The following is a 21,016-nucleotide window of genomic DNA, read 5'->3' on the forward strand; positions in this document are numbered from 1 at the left end:
CATGAGACCAGTTTTTGTAGACACAGGCGGCATGCTCTGTCACTCATTAAGATCCTATTCGCTCCTGTCATGCCATATGAATTAAAACCCAGCTGGCAGCGTCTGACTTACTCATAACTCACTAAAAATAAAGGGCCTGAGACGAGCCTCAGACTATCAGGGCCAAGAACACGTCAGTGGGTGTTGTGATGGTGAAACTTCAGGTGGACGCCGCCAGAGTTAAAACCACTGGAGCAGTTTCTTTTGTTTTCTGTAGATAATATGCTATGAGCAGGTAACTATGTTTTCTTCGTATGTGCACCTAAAAATAAAAAAAAAATGCAAAAAATTTAGAAAAATTAACCAACTCATGTCATCCTGGAGGAATTTTTCATCAGATCAGATTTGGAGAAATTTAGCATTGTATCACTTGCTCACCAGTGGATCCTGTGTGTGTAGTGAATGGGTGCCATCAGAATAAGAATCCAAACAGCTAAAAAAAAACATCACAATAATCCACAAGACTCTAGTCCATCAAATTACATGTTGTGAAGCAAAAAAGCTGCATGTTTGTAATAAATCCATCAATACGGCATTTTACTGCACTCCATAATCCACAACAATGAACAAAATTTATAACAAAAGCTCCATTCCAGGTTTTCCTCTCACATCAAAGTCTATCAACATATTAGTTTACCACTGTTTTGGACTGTTAACTTATAAATTTGATCTGTGCACATTTCTCTCCTGATTCAGACGAGGTGGCTTTTTCAAGCATGTTTATGGATCAATCGAGGAAGAAACAGTTGAAAGCTACTAAAAGAGGTCTTAATGATGGATTTGTTTCTTACAAAAACACAGCTTTTTGCCTTTTCATTGAACTATTCCGTTAACATCTCTTTGAATGACTAGATCTGGGTGTCCATGCATGCACAGACTTTCAAAGAGAACGAGAGGATACAGAACTAGTTTGTGAACTTCATAAATACAATATGCTTAGGAAAATGAGAGAGGAATGCAAATGTACACTAGTTATTACACAGGAGATGAGAGACTGTTCAACAAACATGGGCTGAGTTTAGATTCAGCGATGCTCTCTGCTGGCAGAAAATATTCACTGCACAAAGATGATATACTAACGTGAACTGACACACAGCCCCTTTCATAAAGATTTATTCCACAGGTCCGTCATAATCAGGCAAATATACATTAACATACAGAATATCGCCCCGCACATTAAATAAGGCAATAATTCAAGACGCACGTTTTTCTACTTAAAGGAACAGTAACAATACACCATAACAACAACAATAACAATAATAATTATTAGCATAATGATAGCCAAACATTGTGTGTTTCCAAGTTGTATTTTTTCTAAAATCCATCATATAGCGACTCTTTTAAGGTGCACCACATAATCGGCAGGTGACTTTTTAAAGAAATGCAACAATTTTGCACCATGACACACAGTGAAATAGACAGACATTGCAAACGTCTTATATGTATAGAAATGTCTTTTTAAGGTTCCTCCTCCTCTTCTTTCGCTTCCTCAAAGTGCTTCCACAGAAATCGGTGGTTTCTGTCTTGCTGTGTTTCTAAAGTTAAAGCAGTCTTTAGCAGTCTAAAGCAGTTTGTTGATTTGGCACACGTCACGGTGGAAGCAGTGGTAGCGTAAGGCTTCTCTTCTCTTCTCTTCTCTTCTCTTCTCTTCTCTTCTCTTCTCTTCTCTTCTCTTCTCTTCTCTTCTCTTCTCTTCTCTTCTCTTCTCTTCTCTTCTCTTCTCTTCTCTTCTCTTCTCTTCTCTTACAGAAGGCTCTGCTCTCTCACAGGACCTCTGCAGGAAGAACAAGACAGAAATAAACATGTATACAGAAAGAAACTGATTTAGCATTTAAAGTCAGTTTCTGAAATAGAAGTAACTGACACTGTCAAGCTCCCAATGACAAAATAACAGAATGTTCCTGCAAAAAACTAGCATACGGCTTCAAAGACAAAGAAAAGCATTGCTCGTTTTCATGCAGAAAAGTGAAGCCTGGAGATTCTTCTAACCATTTTAATGTTCAGCTGAAGAGAGTCTTTGCTTTGGATCATCTGAGAATGATTAGGTGAACTAATCCTTATTATTGTCATCAGGACATTACTGATAAAACTGCAACAGCAGTACATTTCAATTTTATATGGATAATGCTGTCATAAAAATGCTATATTTTTCATAATATAAGTACCAAGATATCTGCATGCTTAAAGGGAAAGAAATTTAAGACATTTTGAAATATTTTCATTATAATTTAAAAAGAATAATAAATAAAATTTAAAAAACGCCTTTCAAAAGTAAAGCAATTCATAAAATGTATGCTATTTGTTCACTATATTTCATGTAGTAATTCACTAATATATGTAAATATATATAAAATATAAAAAAATATCATAAAATAAAGTTTTATAAAAGGTAAGAAAAAAAATCCATTTATTTAAATACAGACAATTTTTTTTTACCTTATATTTGTTATATATTTAGTCACTATACAAAAATATAATCATATAAAAAAATTACATAAAGATAAAGAATCCATACATTTATATACAGACACTTATTATGATCTTATATATATATATATATATATATATATATATCTGTAAATGTAAGACCTTTTAATGCACATTTGAATACAATCTAATGAATAATAATCTAACAGAATAATTAGTCAAATAAATAGTCTAATATTGTAAAATAAATAAATATATATTAGGAATAAATTGCATACATTTATATTCAGTTGTACTTTTTTATGACCTTAAACAACATCACAGAACATCCAGAGTATTTTGTGCAAATTCTCATTTTTAATTTTTTTTTTTTTTATATAGTAATATGGCCTATAGTCTTGATATAAAAATACAAAATACAATATCTAATCTAATCTAATAATATCTAATATCTTACCAGCCACATGTTGTGGTTTCATAGGCCCCGCCTTCATCATGAACGGTTCCCCTCCCTCAAAGGCCATGATTGGGTCAGCAGGTTGGCCCTGCCCACTGTTTCCACTGCCACCGTGATTGGACAGCTTGATGATCCCCTCAAAGTCTGCTCCCTCTCCATTGGAGGACAGTCCATTCTGATGCTTAGTGGGCTGGACTCCGTTAACGATGGGTGCCGTGTCCCAGGACACAGAGCTGAGCAAAAAACATGAAGAATTCTCATCAACAACAAAATATGCACAACATCTCTTAGTGCATTTCAAATCATTCCTAATTGCTCAACTTTACCTAATTTTCATGTCTCCTTGTGATTGGTTCAAATTCGTCGCACCACTATGCAGAGTTTCAGATGGGTTTTTCTGGATTACTGCAAGACAAGAGAATAACAGCACTCTATTTTTCATGTAAACTCATTTACAATATTTTGAACAGAGTAAATAGTTATTTTTAAGAGTAACGTAGCATACACAGCACTACAAATAAAATGTTTACCGCTGTCAGAGACTCTGCCGTTCACTTGAGCTGGAGCCTTAACGTCTTTCTGCAAAGAAACAAATAAAGCAAGTTCATTTTCCCTTCGCTGTGTGTGAAATGAATTCAGACTCAATAAAAACACAGATGTGTCCCACCTGTCCCCCTGCGTCACTCTTACGAGTCCTTTTCATGATTTCATCCAGACGCTAGAAAGGTGAACACAGATGTTAGTCAAAGCCACAGGAAGAGAAAATCATATCAATATCTCGCGTGTTTCTCATAGAAAGCAACGAGATTCTTTCTAGTTTTCAGTAAAAGCATTTGCAGTCTCTTGCTTTACCTTCTTTCTCTCCAGCCGCTCCTGTTCCTCCTTCTGGAAGTGTTTCTCTCTCTCTATCCTCTGTCTCTCTGCTTCCTCTCGGGCTTTGCTTTCAGCCTCCTCTCGCTGGAAAACGAGATACAGTACATTACACATACAGTACATCCTGTAAATTACCCATAAGACACCACAAAGTAATACAGTGGTTGGTTTTTATCATCAACCAAAACTCAAATTATAACTGTTTTGAACAAATGCTGATTATAATTTAATTACTAAAAAAAGAAAGCTATACGGAAATATTTAAAACAAATACAAAAATGACAAAAATATAGCAAAATTAATAAGTTAATTTAAAAGTTAAGTTAGTTTGTTTAGTTAATTTTTTAATTAATAAGTTCAACATTTATCTAATAAAATGTACAACCACAACTTAAAAAAATATAAAAAAATATATAAAAATAAAAGCTTTTTCAAAATATCAATACATACTTTAATAATATATAAAAAAGAATACTAAAATAGGCAACGATCACATCATTTGGTAGTGTTTTAATTTCACTCCTTTACCACAAGGGGGAAGCAGCAGGCAAAAATTCCCTCTGTTTGATTGATTTGAATATTCCTCACCTAGACACAGTATTTTCAACTGCATATCAAAATATGGACTGCATACTGAATCATAGGCATAAATGCATCAAGATAGTATATTAAATCTCATAGCCCATAAGTGCAGATGTGGCGTCAAGTTAATTCTGCTTATATATATATCTGTGTTCTGGGTCACTGTTTAGATCTGCTCAGACGTCACTGATGTGCTTTGTATGTCCATAGAGCCACAGACAGACCCATTAGGCCTGTCCTGCATGATCAAATCAGACCAGAACACAGGCTTGGTGTCAGACGCGCTCTGTCGCCCGCAGGCTCACGTGACGTCACAGATCTGAACCACCGGAGACTCAAGCTAACGTCCTTTAGTCTGCCTCTGCCACAGTCTCCTTGAAGCCTTGAAGGTCTTTTGTATTATAATGATTTAAATGAAGACGGATTTGCTTGAAACTAATATATGCCACAAATATAGAATTAAAATGAATATTTACGCCATTGAAAATTGCTGAGCCAGTTGAGTATCTAACAGAAGCTTTTCAAAATCTTCTAAAACTTGAGATGTTTGTCATTAATGGCCTCCATTACCCACGAAGCACTGCTCACCTGTCTCTGCAGACGCAGGTTTTCCTCCTGCTCGGCCTGTGCTCTCTCCTGCGCCTCCTTCTCCTCCTGCAGACGCTGCTGCTCTGCCATGAAGCGCGCCTCCTCTTCCCTGCGCCTCCTCTCCTCCTCCTCACGTCTGGCGTGCTCCTCGCGCAGTGCTCTGAGTGAAGATGAGGCAGGGTTAGCAACACGAGAGATACGAATAGTCACTCTCAGTCAACGTCTCGGAAGCAGGGTTATTACCACTAACTAAAGCTAAACCATGAAAAAAAAACATTTTACTTGAAAATATAGTTATAATTGTTTTATTTCTGCCATTTGCTTAGTCAACATTTTTCATAATATGAATAATAATAAACTATAAAGACATATTTAAAATGACAAAAACACATACCAAGGTTACTACAACTTTGGACTACAATCAAACTAACTAATACAACTTATACATTCTGAACATTAATACAAATTATAATATTAAAACTGAAATTCTAAATACAAAATTATAATGTACTAAATATGCTAAATACAACGATACTAAAATGTAACTGCTCATTTTTATTGTTATGAGCTGTCTGGCGAACAGAAAAGTCATGGAAATGATCTTTAACAAAATCATGTAAATCAAAGTCTAATTAATTATTAAATCAAAATATATATTATATTTAATACCATTTTTTGTATTTATTATGTTTAATAATCATTTATGTAATTTTAATCAACTCTAAAATATTTAATCTCCAAGAATTTGTAGAGCATCTATAAAATTATTTTAAAAATCCTTATCCAATAATCATAAACAACTGGAAAAGTTGTAACTTAGCTTAAAACTTTGAATTAATTTTTATTTTTATATTTTAGTATATTTTTTAGTATAAACATTTTTTTTTTATTCATTTAATTTTTATTTATAATTTTGCTATGCACTTTTGTCAATTTTGTCAGGGTCTTATTTTACATTTTGTCCCCCCCACACACTTTTAGTTTTAATTCATTTTTATATTTTATTTATTTCTAGTTATGGTAATTTTAGTGCTACAAAAAATATTTCAGTTAGTTGCAAAGGCAACAAGTTTTTAATCTAGTATTAATATTAATATTAATATTTTTTATAGTTTTAGTTGTAGCAAATGATAACAACAATGCAGTGATCATTTTAAGTCAATCCCGCAGTATTTTTCTTTCTTTGTAAAAGTGGTTTTGGACATTATTTTGGCTGTGCAAGACCAAAGCTGTCTATAACTGACCTGCTCTTCTGCTCCTGCTCTCGTCTCTCCTGCTCCTCCCTCTCTCTCTGCTCACGGGCCTGACGTCTCTTCTCCGCCAGCACGCGGGCCGCCTCCTCGGGATCATTGGTCCCAGCCGTGGGCTTGGCGAGCGGAGGGCCGGGCTCAGGAGAGAGCGATTGGGAAGGTGTGGCTGCCGCACTGGCCACCTCTGGTGTCTGAGGAGCTGCTGTGATTGGTGCAGAGGGAGTAATGGGCGTGGCCGGAGCAGATGAGATGGTGATGTCAGGAACACTGGAAGCAGCTACACAGAAAAAACAGTCAATCAAGAACAGTAAATGCTTACTTTTTGTTCACACATATTAAAACTGGAAAAAAGTCCTTGAAATCCACTGAGCCTTCACACTGATTTATCTGAGAGCAAACTGGTCGTCATGATGATCACACTCACTCTTTGTGTCTTTGGGAGGGTCAGCGTGACGGGGTTTCTCCTTGGTTTCCACGGCGACAGCAGAAACGGCGGGGGCCTGCACGCGGGCGGGAGTCTGAGCCCGTTTAGGCCGGGTCTTGGTGCCAGGAGGAGTCCGGCCCGCAGATGAGGGTGGTTTAGGGGACACCGCTGGATTGGGTGAGAGGGGGCGACTCCTGGGCGTCGCAGGTGATGAAGCTCTGTTCTTAGCTCTTATATTTGGGCTAAAAAGAGAAGAGATTTCAGAAAACATCCCAGTACAGACCAAAACAAATCTGGTTTTAACAAATCAGTTAATTTTCTTATTTTTTGTTTTGATATCTATTAAATTACTTTGATATCTTGAGCTTTCAATATTAATATTTAATATAAGATTACTATTTAGGTTTAATTAATTTTAGCTTTAATTCAGTTTTGGTTTTTAAATCAATTTTATATTAGTATATTAAGTTACCAAGTTTTACCAAGTTTTATTTGGCAGATTGTTTAGGTGATAAAGCTCTGTTTTTAGCTTTGATATTTGGGCTGGTTTTCTAGCGACACTGAAAATATTACTTAAATACATAGTATCTTTATCTTTATTTTTGTATTATATTATTTTGATATTTTCATTTCTTTTTTTTTTTTTCTTTTTTTTTAGTTTTTTTTTTTTAATTCTTTATCTATTTCTTGAACATATTTTCCACTAAAACAATTAAATCTGGATCTAATTGGGAATAAAAAAATTTATTAAGTTACAAAGATATTAAGATGGACGAAAAATGGATGAAAATTAAGTGCGTTTGAGCTAAAACCAAGAAAAACATATCCTATAAGAATAAGATTTTTTTTTTTGAATTAAGTTTTCTTGTTTTTTTTATTTTATAAAATCACTTCATTCAATTCTACAGAAAACAGCACTTACTAACCCTAAACTGAATAATTATATTGATGCTTGCCTTAGCAATAATGTGGATTTTGTTGCAGTGAGGAAACAGATTATGCTGGAAAGTTGGAGGCAGTTTAAGAAACATTGTAAATAAGCAATCAGGCAGGACATGGCCTGGCCATAATAAGAGTACAACCTTAATTCTATAATGGCTAATTTATCACTTTTCCACAAAGCAACTGAACACAAAGGGAACACAAAGGCCTGAAAAGACCCAACAGCCTGTAAGAAACCCTGCTGAGCGGGATCAGAGCTTCTCTTTGGCTCATGAGCGCACAATAATTTAACCTGCTGCAGCTTAAAGAGCATGTGCTGTGAGTGTGTGTGTGTGTGTGTGTGTGTGAGAGAGAGAGAGAGAGAGAGAGAGAGAGTCACCTGGCTTCTGTTTTCGTTCTGGTTATGGATTGGGACTGTCTCTTCTTCTCCACCTTTTCTTTAGACAGAGCACTCTTCTCCTTTTCGTTCTCTCGTTCCTTGTCTTTCTTTTCTTTCTTCTTCTTCTCAAACTAAGTAAACACAGTGATGGATAATTTCAAAGGCAAAACAGGACGAGCTGATTTGTTGTTATGTAACTTAAAAGATAAATGAATGCTTTCATTCAGTAAGGACACATTAAATGGACTTTTATAATGTCTTCTAAACAAATATAAACAAAAATGTACAAATTATTTTCTCAGTATTACTTTTTAACAAATAAATGCAGCCTTGGTGAGCATAAGAAACAATAAAATATCAAAACTTTTGAACGTGAGTGCATATTAGCATTATTATATGAATAATTGTACATTTGTGAGTGGGTTATTATGTGCATGTACTTACTGGTGTAGAGTTGCGTCTCGGCTGGCGTTGTGTGATGTCAGGTGTGCTGGCCGAGACCCTCCAGCGTTCAGCGCTGTGCTGGTGAGGATGATGATGGGAGCAGGGCGTCAGAGATACGGACGCAGAGCGGGAACACTGATCTGAGATCAGACAGAGACATGATGTTTACAGACACTCACTTGCTGTTATTTAAAACATGAATGAGAGATCTTACATTACTGTTCAAAAGTTTGGGGTTGACGTGTATTTTTATGTTTCTAAAGAAGAAGCCTCTTATGCTCAGCAAGGCTGCATTTATTTGATCAAAAATACCTTAAAAAAAGATAAATATTGTAAAATATTAAAATTTTAAATAGCTGTTTTCTAAGTTTATACAGTGCTTCAGTCCAAAAGAAGTTAAATAAAAAGCGCCCATCCATAATAAAAAGTGCCTCATATGGCTCTGGGGGTAAACAAAGGCCTCCTGTAGCAACTTGATGCATTTTTGTAAGAAAAATATCCATATTCAAAGCGTAATAATCACTTTGATCTAATGTGAAACCTTTTTTATTTTTTATGGATGGGTGCTTTTTATTTTATATTTATTTCTATGAGTGGCATTAAACAGCGTATAACTCAAAGTTATTTATGTCTAGGATGTCTTTAGGGTGAGTAATTTATGGGCTAATTTTGATTTTTGGGTGAACTAACCCATCAAGTAACATTTCTATAATCATGAATTGATATGGGGTATAAAAACAACCCACCTCGAACAAAGCATAACATCAATAACACCAATTTAATACATAAACTATGATTTTCATCATTCTTGATTTAGATGAAGAGCCAAAAGTCAAGTCTTTTTTACACACAAAAAAAGCAATATAATCATATTTATGTGCAAAAAAATGATAATTGGATATTATATAAACATACTTATGCAATAATATCATGTGACAACAATGTAGCATCTTAATGTTCAAACTGTATACTGAAGGTAAAAGTATATACAGTTTCACATACTTTCTTTAAATTGTACAATAGTACATACTGTGCAATATACAGTGAGCTAGTATGTCTATTCTGAAAAACAAAAAGAAAATCGTCAGATTTAGTAATTTGCTGAAAATTATGTGCTTTCATTTGAAATCCTAAAGATGGAAAATAAAATTTTCCATTAAAAACACTACATAAGCTCAAATAGATAAATAGATTCCATTTGGGAATTCAATTGCTTCATTTTATACTGAGACTAATGAAATGTACATAGAAGAGACTGAAAGCTTTTTCTCTTGTTTGATTTCAGCAGACAAGATTTACTGCTTGTTTTCTCTCAATGAGGTCCATTTATGATGTGTGTTTGACTCATTACATGGGTGTGCATGTGTTTGTGGTGAGTATAACCGTTACCTCAAGCTCCTGACATGTTAACTGTGTGATGTGTAACTCACGGGGGTCACTGCTGTTCTGGAGGGTGGCGACACTCCGGCTGCGAGCCAGAAAGGAAAGGGTGGGCGTCATCAACCTCTCCACAATGCGGCTCTCCCACGGGCTCAGACGCAAGCTGCGGGCTGACACAAGAGGGCGCAGTTAGCATCGACACATGTGGACACGGACCGCAGGTCACTCGACAAAGGGCCGAAGTGCTGGCTAACATCCTGTAACAGGGTGTTTGACCAATCAGAGAAGCTGTTACTTGAAGCAGAATCTTCAGGCCCTTCATTGAGTGAGCGATTTCACGACCTGGACATGTTTGTGGACTTCTAATCCACATAAATTTCAAGTTTCAATTTAGTTAGTGAATTTAACCAGTACTATAACTCATGCTGGTTAAATCAAGAATGCAGTAACTAGTATAGTACAGAGTGATGGTTTATATATACTACCATTTTGGGGTCGATTAGAAATTGTTACTTTTATTGAGCAAGGACACATTCAGGTACCATCTTCATATAATCTTGAAATATAAACTGTAAAAATATGATCATTTTTTAAATGCTTTCACCATCAGTGTTTCATGAGCATGAAATCAGCATATGAGAATGATTTCTGGAGGATCATGTGACACTGACGACTGGAGTAATGATGCTGGAAATTCAGCCTTGCATCACAGGAATAAATTACTTTTTAAAGGAACACTCCACCGTTTTTTGAAATAGGGCTTATTCACATTATTTCCTACATTTAGATAGGTGGGCAAATGCATTTTTGTGTCAGTGCATGCATTGTTTTAGTTTGACTGGGTCGGCGTTAGCTTAGCTTAGCACAATGAATGGAATCCTTTGTTGCCAGCTAGCATGGCCTGAGTAAAAGTGATCAAAAAATAAAAAAAAAACACCTAATTACTTCTTGTGGCCTGCGTATTCACAACGAGTACAAATAGCGATCCAGATTAACACTAGGCGATTTCCTAGGCAGATATTGACTTGGGACTATATTGTGGGGAAGCACAGAAGAAAGCACTGCTACTTCGGCGCAGAGATATCACGCAACACATGAAAACATCAACTCTATGTGAATACAGGTATAATATGGGTCGATCTATACATGCGTCATGATTAAAATAATCACTTACTCTGTGGACAGCTGTCCATTTGGTCCATTCGGCGTGGGGCGTTTTTTCCAGTTCACTTTGTCACACCGGAAAAAAAAATCGAGTACTGCAGAATGGATCAGCGCCGTGAAATCCTCTGTAGATGTGACACAACTTCGGGCACGCTCATCTTGATCTGACGTGTTGAGCCTGGTCATCAATGGCAAAAACATGTCCCACTCTCTACAGCAAAGACACTCTATTTCCGTCGGCATAGATTGGCATATTCCCCCACATTCACACCACCAGTTCATGTTGGCTCTCATCCTCACGTCCTCAGGCTGTTGAGCGGTCGCAACTAATACACGCGCATATAAATTTCACTCGCGGCTGGCTTGACGGTGTTTTTCTGAAGTGCGGCTGGCTTGACCGCAGTCTCCTACTGTCGTTCTATTTCCAAAGCACGCAGCTCGTCTTCTGTAAACTCTGGTTCAAATAGGTATGGTTCTGGTTCTTGACTGTCTGAGAAGTCACCCTCTTCGTCTCTCTCAAAATCAGCCATGTTCATCGCCATTCGTGTACTGTAAGGAAAATAGCCAGGCAGGCAGCTACTATTCACGCCGGTATGTTGAGGGAAGTCGTGGGATTTCATGTGTTGCGTGATTCTCTGCCCCGAAGTAGCAGTGCTTCGCCTAAGCAGCAGTGCTTCGCCTGTGCTTCCCCATAATATAGTCCCAAGCCAATATCTGCCTAGGAAATCGCCTAGTGTTAATCTGGATCGCTATTCGTACTCGTTGTGAATACGCAGGCCACAAGAAGTAATTAGGTGGGTTTTTTTTTATTTTTTTGATCACTTTTACTCAGGCCATGCTAGCTGGCAACAAAGGATTCCATTCATTGTGCTAAGCTAAGCTAACGCCGACCCAGTCAAACTAAAACAATGCATGCACTGACACAAAAATGCATTTGCCCACCTATCTAAATGTAGGAAATAATGTGAATAAGCCCTATTTCAAAAAACGGTGGAGTGTTCCTTTAAAGAAAATTCAAATAAAAAAAAATATTTTAAATTGTAATAATATTTTACAGTTTTTTACTGCATTTTTGATCAAATACATTCAGTCTTGATGAGCTTAAGACATCTTTTAAAAGCATTCAAAAATATGACCCCAAACATCTTAATGGTGGTATAGATGGCAAGAAATATGAGACAACTTTGAGTTCATGCTGAGATTTTTTGATCGATCGCAGACTTCAGTGTTAACATAGTTTGAGATATTATAAGCCTCTAGAAGAGACAAATCTGAGCATTTTGCTCTTCATTTGATCTCATTGCTCTCTAGGAGAAACATTTAGATATTTTAGAGACTATACATCTATTCTATAAATGATTTAACAGCATGTCTAGACAAACAGCACTCTTATACTAGAATAAAAGCTTTATTAGTTCAAAAACGGCTTAAAATAGGTTTTATTTAGGGAATTATGGGATACTGCTGTGTTAATAATCTGAGAGCACATTAAAATGAAGTCTGTGCTGTCGAAGTGCCGAAGAAATGAATCTGTGGTCTTGTTTTCTCCCACTCTCCTTTTCTACACACACACACACACACACACACACACACACATACACACACACACACACACAGGCACAAACAGGCAGAAACCCACTCTGAATGTCGTATTTGCAATCACACAACATTAAATCGATGCTGTGTATAAAAATGGACATAAAAATGTAGCAACAAGGTAGTGCTACAATCTGACACATTAGCAACACTTCGTGATGTCTGGTCACTGGCTGTTGCTAGGCAACAGCTGCATTTTTTCTCCCTCACTGCGGCAAGCTGTGCTGCTGCCTGAACTACTGTAACAGAAGGTTTGATCACGATCTAGGATACAAACTCTTTATAATATTTGTTTTAAAATCTGATACAGAATACTGTATTTTTACAGGACGCTCGATGCAAAAAAAAAACACACCTTAAACAGTATGAGCTAAAATATGTTTAACCCAAGTATTGTGTGTTATATCTCAGCATAAAGTGCACTCTGAGATGAGTGGTAATCTCTAATGACAGGGAAATAAGTACAGACCATGAGCTCCACGGTTCTCATGCGGTGCACAATGCTGTTATTATGTTGATTTATACACATCTGTATAGCCACAGCTTTGCTGACTCATCATCCTGCTGCATGTGGAAGTCAGCATTCTAGAAAACCCATTATTTCCTAGGACAGGAAACTTAAAATGAGGCTATGTTCAAAAAACTATTTCTGCAGATTCTAGCATGTATACCGTGCATAGTGCATAAATTATCCATATATAACATCAGGATGGCACACTCACTTTTGCTGTGTAAAGTATATAAGCTCACAATACAATGTGCTCAAACTGATTTCTGGGATGATGAATATTATGATTTCTGACCTCTTGTCTTTAATTTGACAGACAAGAGTTGATTAAAAATGTGGAAAATAACTTTTTATTACTGATGACTAGACACCGGTTGTAGAAATAAACATACACATACTGATAAAAAAATAGCATACTACTATATGCTATAATACTAAAATATTCTGGCAGTGCTTTTGATTTTTTCAGTTGCATTTGTGAAACCTTTTTGCTTTTGTATATAAACTACCATTTATAAGTTCATAAAAAAGAAATGTATTCAGCAAGAATGCATTCAAATGATCAAATAAATGCAGCCATGGAGAGAATACATTTAAAAAAAAAAAACAATTAATAAAAAATCATAACAAACCTCTAAAATGTTGAATGGTAGACTAGTTAGGACATGTTATTGCACAAAAAAGCAAAAGAATGGTTAAACCAACCATTAAGTGGCAAGAAGCTGTTAAGTTAAGTTTCTGTCCTTCCATACAGTTTATAATTTTCCATATTCTATAGTTCCTTCCATAGTTTTTAATGAGCAGTACACAGTAAGCAGTATGCAAGTATTTCATTCTGAACACAGCCATACACATTTCACAACATCTCATATGTATATTAATTAATTAACCAATTAAAATGCTTAAGATCACACTAAAGCAGCATATACTATATTGCACCTTCTAACTTAGTTAGCACTACATTGTTTTATCACTGATCAACAATCAGCACTTCAAATCACACACTTAGGTTAAAAACCCACCACCAGCACCACGACCCACACCAAAGACTGAAAGTGATGACGGACCACAAAAATAAGAAAAAAGAAATGAAAACAGATATTTCCACCACTTACTGGACCACAGATAAATAACCATCACAGACTATGAAGCAACAATGTGAGCACTGATCAAAAGTGCACGGAAGGAGAGATTACCCATGATGCAACACAAGAACGAGGGGGTTGTGGGGTAGGGTAAGATGTGAGAATGACCATTGATCACCAGGCGCAAGCACAGGCAAGCAGGCCGCCAGAAATGAGCAAATCAAAAGTAGTTCATGAGAAAACACAACTGAAGAACCAAAAACCAGACGGGGGTTTGCAGGGAGGGGTTTTTGGAGGTGAAACGCGGGAGCCGCTCCGTTCTTACTTCTGCAGGGCGAGTTCCAGAGCGTGGCCGAGGACTTGGACAACCTTTTGTTAATCACAGGCTCCGTCTGCCGCGGCAGGTTGACCGTGGAGGCCGAGCATCTGCCTGCAGAACGCAACACAGAGAGCAGAGCGTTCATTCTGACCCCCTGAGCGACGGCGGGAGGGAGCGCGATACTGGTTTTCCCAAAGGAAGGGTCATGCAGACTTTCAGAGGGAGAGCTGGAGGAGGCGGGTCACTCTTGCATCAACTTGTAAGAGGATCGTACATTTAAGATGTACATTAAATTCCACTGACACCATTTTTATATGATGACTTACTTGAAGTACATGAACGCTAACCAAAACAGTACCATTCAAAGGTTTTGGGGTTGGTAAGTTTTTTTAGTTTTTGTAAAGAAAGGCCTTTATGCTAACAAAGGCTGCATTTATTTGATCAAAAATACAGTAAAAACTGTAAAACTGTGAAATGTTACTATAATTTAAAATAACAGGTTTCTATTTGAATACATTTTAAAATCAAATGTATTTCTTCAATGCAAAGCTGTCACATGATCCTTCAGAAATCATTCTAATATGCTAAATTGCTGCTCAGGAATCATTATCAGTTATTGTAAATCTTGGTAACTGTTGCTCTGCTTAATTGTTTGTGGAAGCTATTTTGTATTTTTCTAACATTATACACATCTTTACTGTCATTTCTGGTCAATTTAATGCATCCTTGATGAATAAAAGTATTACTTTCTTTAAAAATTCTTTATGACCCCAGAAATTTGAATGGCATAGAATATTTAGACTATCTAGATAAATCAGCACTATTCTACTGAAAACACCAGCATTATCACCAGCATGTGTTGTGTTATGGATTATGGTTTCTAGCATGGCATGACTTCTTAGCCAGTTTAACCATAAAAACCCTGTTGGTCATCCATCATTACCAACTCCAAACAGCATGTAAACATTTCATACTGGTCTGATCTGGTCTTTTCAACAGGGTAGCACTGTACAAAGTGATCCAACAAGACATCACTTCCTATAACACACTGGTCACTGTAGACACATCATCATATAAGGAAAAGGAATAGGTTTTTTTTTGTCTTTATGTTATAATTGATGTCATACATAGAGTAGACACATCAACGCCCATCACTGTGATGGTAAAGTGATAGTTCACCCCAAAATTAAAAACTCTGTTATCATTTAAAACCTGTATGACTTTCTTTCTTGTTTAGAGAAATATCCCAGTGTACCAAGTCTGTTCGGTTACCAATATTGGTCAGAATATATTTGTGTTCCACAGAAGAAAAGCAAGTCATACAAGTTTGGAACGACATTAGGGGGAGTAAATGATGACAGAATTGTCATTTTTGGGTGGACTTTCCCTTAAAAATCCCAGTATAACATCTCTTTTAAAGGGTTAGTTCACCGAAATGAAACTGACTCGCGAAAGAGTCAATCATTCATTCGATATCTGGCTATCTAGTCAGTGTACTGTTTGAGTACATGAATTACTCCGGGATATTGGTTTGTTTGAACCCAGAGGGAGTGTCAGCCACATTAAAAAAGTTTACAACTTAAGTCATTTGTGGATTAATGCGTATTGGAGACGCGAACCATTTAAAATGATTCAGTTCGATTTAGTGAACTTGTTCAAGAAGATCCGGTTACATAGAGTGATTCGTTCGTGAGCCAGACATCACTACACTGCAGTGAACACGCTCACAACAGACACGGAAGAGAAGAAAATGCTAAATAAAGTCGTAATTTTTGCTATTTTTGGACCAAAATGTATTTTCGATGCTTCAAAAAATTCTAACTGACCCTCTGATGTCACATGGACTACTTTGATGATTTTTTTCTTACCTTTCTGGACATGGACAGTATACAGTTCATACAGTTTCAATGGAGGGACTGAGAGCTCTCAAACTAAATATAAAATATCTTAAACTGTGTTCTGAAGACGAACGAGGTCTTACGGCTTTGGAACAACATGAGGGTGAGTTATTAATTACATAATTTTCCTTTTCAGTGAACTAACCCTTTTAGCTCTTTGGGGCAAATAATATATAAAAAATATCACACCTTAACAAGAGATATTTTCACAGTCCTCTACCTACTTACATTATATCTAGCACAGCTACACCAGTCAAACCAGACAAAAAAGGTTTCAAAGAAAAAAAAACATACAAAAACCAAAGAAAACAAATATAAACTATATAAATGATGCTGAGGCCAATGATTAGCAAGTTTTGTGGTGGCGAAACCATAGTAAGATGGTTTTCTTCCTACACGTTTGATGTCAAGATGAAATTAAAGCGGGTAAACAAAATAAAAACCATAGGATGATGCATATTAACCATCTACAGCAGTGAAATTTCAGCACTGAAGACAAACTGACTGCTAGAACTAATCTAAACAGACACAGAGCAAACTCTGCTGTAGTCAAACGCAATGTTGTGTCAACACATAAAGCTTCCGAGCTTATATCAGGTTCTCTTTATGTTCCTGAGTACAGTTTTGAAAGGAAATGATAGGTCTAGACTTTAAAGCTGTATGAGGGTGTAAAGTTGGACTAAGGACACTTACTCTCTCTGCGGGAGGTCTGGTTCAAGCCCCCGGCCCATGACCACCTCTGCTGACGGATCTCAGCCCATGTTTTTTTGGTTGACCTCTTTATGGCAGATTCATATCTCTCCTGCAGAGAAAAAGACAATCACAAGAACACTTGTGGTTCATTTTTTTTATCCTACTAAGATTCAGAATCACTTATATTCCTGGTAGAGAAATTCATTCAAATTATAACACATAGGGACATACTATGTTTGACAATTAGAAAGTCCGACAACACTTTTTCATCCTAATTTGTAACAGTATGTAATAAATAGTAGCACATTGTGTCTCCATACCTTGTTTTTCTCTAGTTTCTGTCTCTGTTTTTCCTCCAGTAGAGCTCTTCGTTTCTCCGTCTTCAGTCGCTGTTCCTCTAACTTCCTCCTACGCTCCTCTAACTGGCTCTCACGCAGACGCCGTGCCTTCTCCTCCTTCTCCAACCACTGAGCTTTCTTCGCCGCTGAGAGGAACAGAGAGAGTTTCTGAGTGATGCTGCCTGCTGTATATTATGACATTTTCTGTCAGAGTTCTCAATTACATTTCACCTAAATGAATTGTTCGCCCAAAAATCTAAATTTGCTCAAATGTTCTCAACCTCAGGAAATCCAAGATGTAGATGAGTATGTTTCTTTATCAGAATAGATTTGGACAAGTTCTAACATATTTTTTAGAACTCTTTTGGCCTGTTTTTGCTTGTAAATGGTGCTTGACTTGTGCATATTTCTCCTGATATGGACGAGAAAACGTTTCACTTTAGAAAGCATTAATATCGATAGAGGACTTGTATTTTTAGCCAAAGCAACAGTTTGACGTTAAAAATAGTTTCTTACAAACACGCAGCTCTCTGCTTGAGAAGATGTTGGTGAACTGGAATCCTGTGGACTTTTTGTGGATTATTGTGATGTTCTTATCAGCTGTTTGGACTCTTATTCTGACGGCACCCATTCACTGCAGAGGACTCACTGGTGAGTGAATGACGTAATGGTAATGCTACATTGCTCCAAATCTAAATTTCTCCTATGAAGAAACAAACTCATCTACATCTTGGATGACAATGTAAATTTTTCTTTAACTTAAATTTTTCATCTTTGTGTATTTAACTATTTGTTTAAGCATCTTTCCCTCATATGTTACTCTTAAAAATCTGAACATATTCAAAGCACTGAGATATTTTCTAAAAAAAAACTCAAGGAGACACTGGGGTCTTTTTTTCTCAAGAAAAACATCTGAAAAGTAAGAAACTTCAGCAAAAGTCTTAATTTAGCAAATATCTCATCACAGTCTGGCAGAAATAAATGAGATATTAAAAATCTCTCTCATGCGAATTTCCTATTTTATAACCAGAAGTGATTGTTTCATTAACGGTCATTCCACTGAGAACTAGTTTTCTGTATTTATAAAATCCAGTGCTTGAGGAAAATGAAACTGCTAATAAAACAGCGTTTTTCTCTCATGTGGTTTCAGTCGTTTCACTTCAAAAACAATTAAAAACCAATCAAAGCTCTTTATTTAAACCCCAAGCACGCTGTGCTGCAGCTGGATGCATTCTGCTCACAGGCCCGATTTAAGGAACACACAAGACATCACACTGTGGAATTTCCTGTTTTTCAGTCCCTCAACCATAACTAATTCTACACACACAGCAGTCCAGATGGGATTTGAGTTGAGGAATACAAACACAGAGGAACTGCTTCCAATCACAACATCGCTCTAGATCCGTGTGGGGCGACCCACTGTACTTACTTTAACCTGTTTCATTTCAAAGGCACATCCGCTTTATACCACAGGAAATACAGTGACTCAAGAATGAGATGAGCTGTTGCTTAGATAAAAGTTTGTTTTGAGATGCACTGAAATTTAAACAAATTCAAACAAGGCAAAAAATTATGAACAGACAAAATGTGGCTCTGCTGTGTGGATTGATATAATTTTTCGGCCAAGTAAGAGGGAGAAGTAAAAACGGTAATGTGGCAGCAAACTTTTTTGGATGTAGCACTATAGTAATATCATGGTGTGCTCTGAAATATATGTGTGATTTGTAATGACGCATTGAACTGAATTGCATTGAGAATATATATATATATATATATATATATATATATATATATATATATATATATATATATTAGGGCTGTCAAAAATAGCACCTTAACGATGTTAATTAGTTGTTTGTCGTTAATTACGTCAAATTTTTTTACGCATTTCACGCATGCGCAGTGTGACAAATTATCTAGGTCAGGAAAGTCTCGTCGATCTCTGAATTCTCAAGATAGTAAAAAACTGCGGCGAGCGCCGCGACGAAAACACAGAAGAAGCTTAAGGTTTTACCCCAGTTACTCTCAAATACATTCATGCCAAGCTCGATAAACAGAGACGACTTTGGTAGTTGATACGCTGGAGCTTCTTCCTGTTATAGCGTCCTGTGTTTCACAATGCCCATGCACAGAACGCATACATGCAATGCAGCGAAAATTACAGCTGTTTGAAAAAGCATTTGCATTTTTACTTGGTTTTACTGGCACTTGAAGCCTTCAGAACGTGAAAATATCGATCCTAAAGAATTGTGGCAGGGTAAATGAACACCTCCTAAAAACAAGAGTGCCCAGAGTGCAGAGGGCGCATGTTTGTGTTTCTGAGTTCATTCTTTCGAGTTTCTCTATGCATAATTTCATAGATATGTGGCTATATTTAACCACTGATTCACCTAAAACTCTTACACTATCTGTAGTTAAATGGCATGGTTTGATATAGTGGTCAGGTAAATTTGATTAAGTAAATGTTAAACTTTTGAAATTCAGAAAAAAAAAGAACCACATATTGATGAATCAATACATGAAAATTATGTATCTGTGTCCTGTTATTTATCTTTTGGTACGCATTTCAGAAAAAAAAAAATGGTTAGGATTCAGGTGTATTTGCAAATAGTGATTAATCATGATTAATCCACTGAAAATTCTGATCAATTTGATTAAAAATTTTAATCATTTGACAGCCCTAATATATATATATATATATATATATATATATATATATATATATATATATATATATATATATATATATATATATATATATATATATAACCCTAACTACATAAAAAATATTTATATAAGGAATGATGTATATACTATATGTATATATTATTTATGTCATAATATTAAGACAAAATTTCAGTTTCACATACACTACCATTCAAAAGTTTGGGATCAGGACATTTTTTAATGTTTTTTTTTATTATTTTTTTACAGGAATTCCAAATGCTAACCAAGGCTGCATTTATTTGATAAAAAATACAGGGAAAAAATTCATATTTTGAAATATTTTTATGATTTAAAATTAAATGATGTTTTTCTATTGTAATATACATTAAAATCAAATTTATTCCAGGGATGGAAAGCTGAATTTTCAGCATCATTACTTCAGTCTTCAGTGTCACATGATTTCAGAAATCATTCTAATATGCAGATTTATTATCAGTGCTGGAATCTTTAATATTTTATTTGGAACCAGTGATACTTTTTTTCAGGATTCTTTGATGCATAAAAAGTTAAAAAGAAGAGCATTTATGTCAAATAAAATAAAATTTCTATCATTATAAACTACCGTTCAAAAGTTTGGGGTCAGTGAATTTTCATTCTTGCTTTTTTAAAGAAATTAAACTTTTATTCATTATTTTAATTTATTATTTCGATAGCAAAGATTTATATTTTTAGAAAAGATTTATATTTTGAATAAATGCTGTTCTTTTTAACATTTTAGTCATCAAAGAACCCTGAAAAAAGTATCGCAGTTTCCCAAAAATATCTGGCAACACAACTGTTGCCAAGATTGATAATTCTATTAATAAATCAGCATATTAGAATGATTTGTAAAAGGGTCACGTGACACTTTATACTGGAGTAATGGCTGATGGAAATTCAGCATTACATCACAAAAATAAATTA

General features: G+C 35.9%; 1 protein-coding gene across 10 annotated transcripts in view; it reads right to left on the reverse strand.

Annotated features, from left to right (window-relative positions):
* Positions 1-1,136: 1,136 nt before the first annotated feature.
* The window catches only part of LOC127979131 (MAP7 domain-containing protein 1-like), a 39,226-nt gene continuing 19,346 nt past the window's right edge, over positions 1,137-21,016 (reverse strand). For 2 of the 10 annotated variants that reach the window (XM_052584328.1, XM_052584321.1), the window contains 15 exons: positions 17,369-17,532; positions 17,049-17,157; positions 14,464-14,568; positions 9,836-9,955; positions 8,406-8,545; positions 7,962-8,092; positions 6,641-6,882; positions 6,211-6,493; positions 4,967-5,126; positions 3,776-3,880; positions 3,591-3,641; positions 3,454-3,502; positions 3,250-3,328; positions 2,924-3,156; positions 1,137-1,813 (listed from right to left, as the gene is read on the reverse strand). In XM_052584328.1, coding sequence (XP_052440288.1) covers positions 1,803-1,813; positions 2,924-3,156; positions 3,250-3,328; positions 3,454-3,502; positions 3,591-3,641; positions 3,776-3,880; positions 4,967-5,126; positions 6,211-6,493; positions 6,641-6,882; positions 7,962-8,092; positions 8,406-8,545; positions 9,836-9,955; positions 14,464-14,568; positions 17,049-17,157; positions 17,369-17,532 — 1,982 coding nt within the window. In that variant the 3' untranslated portion in view covers positions 1,137-1,802. The remainder of the gene's footprint in view (positions 1,814-2,923; positions 3,157-3,249; positions 3,329-3,453; positions 3,503-3,590; positions 3,642-3,775; positions 3,881-4,966; positions 5,127-6,210; positions 6,494-6,640; positions 6,883-7,961; positions 8,093-8,405; positions 8,546-9,835; positions 9,956-14,463; positions 14,569-17,048; positions 17,158-17,368; positions 17,533-21,016) is intronic. The other 8 variants (XM_052584331.1, XM_052584329.1, XM_052584327.1 and 5 more) reach the window with 7 other exon arrangements.

The sequence above is a fragment of the Carassius gibelio genome, chromosome B19 (genome assembly GCF_023724105.1).
Source record: "Carassius gibelio isolate Cgi1373 ecotype wild population from Czech Republic chromosome B19, carGib1.2-hapl.c, whole genome shotgun sequence".
Classification (NCBI taxonomy): domain Eukaryota; kingdom Metazoa; phylum Chordata; class Actinopteri; order Cypriniformes; family Cyprinidae; genus Carassius; species Carassius gibelio.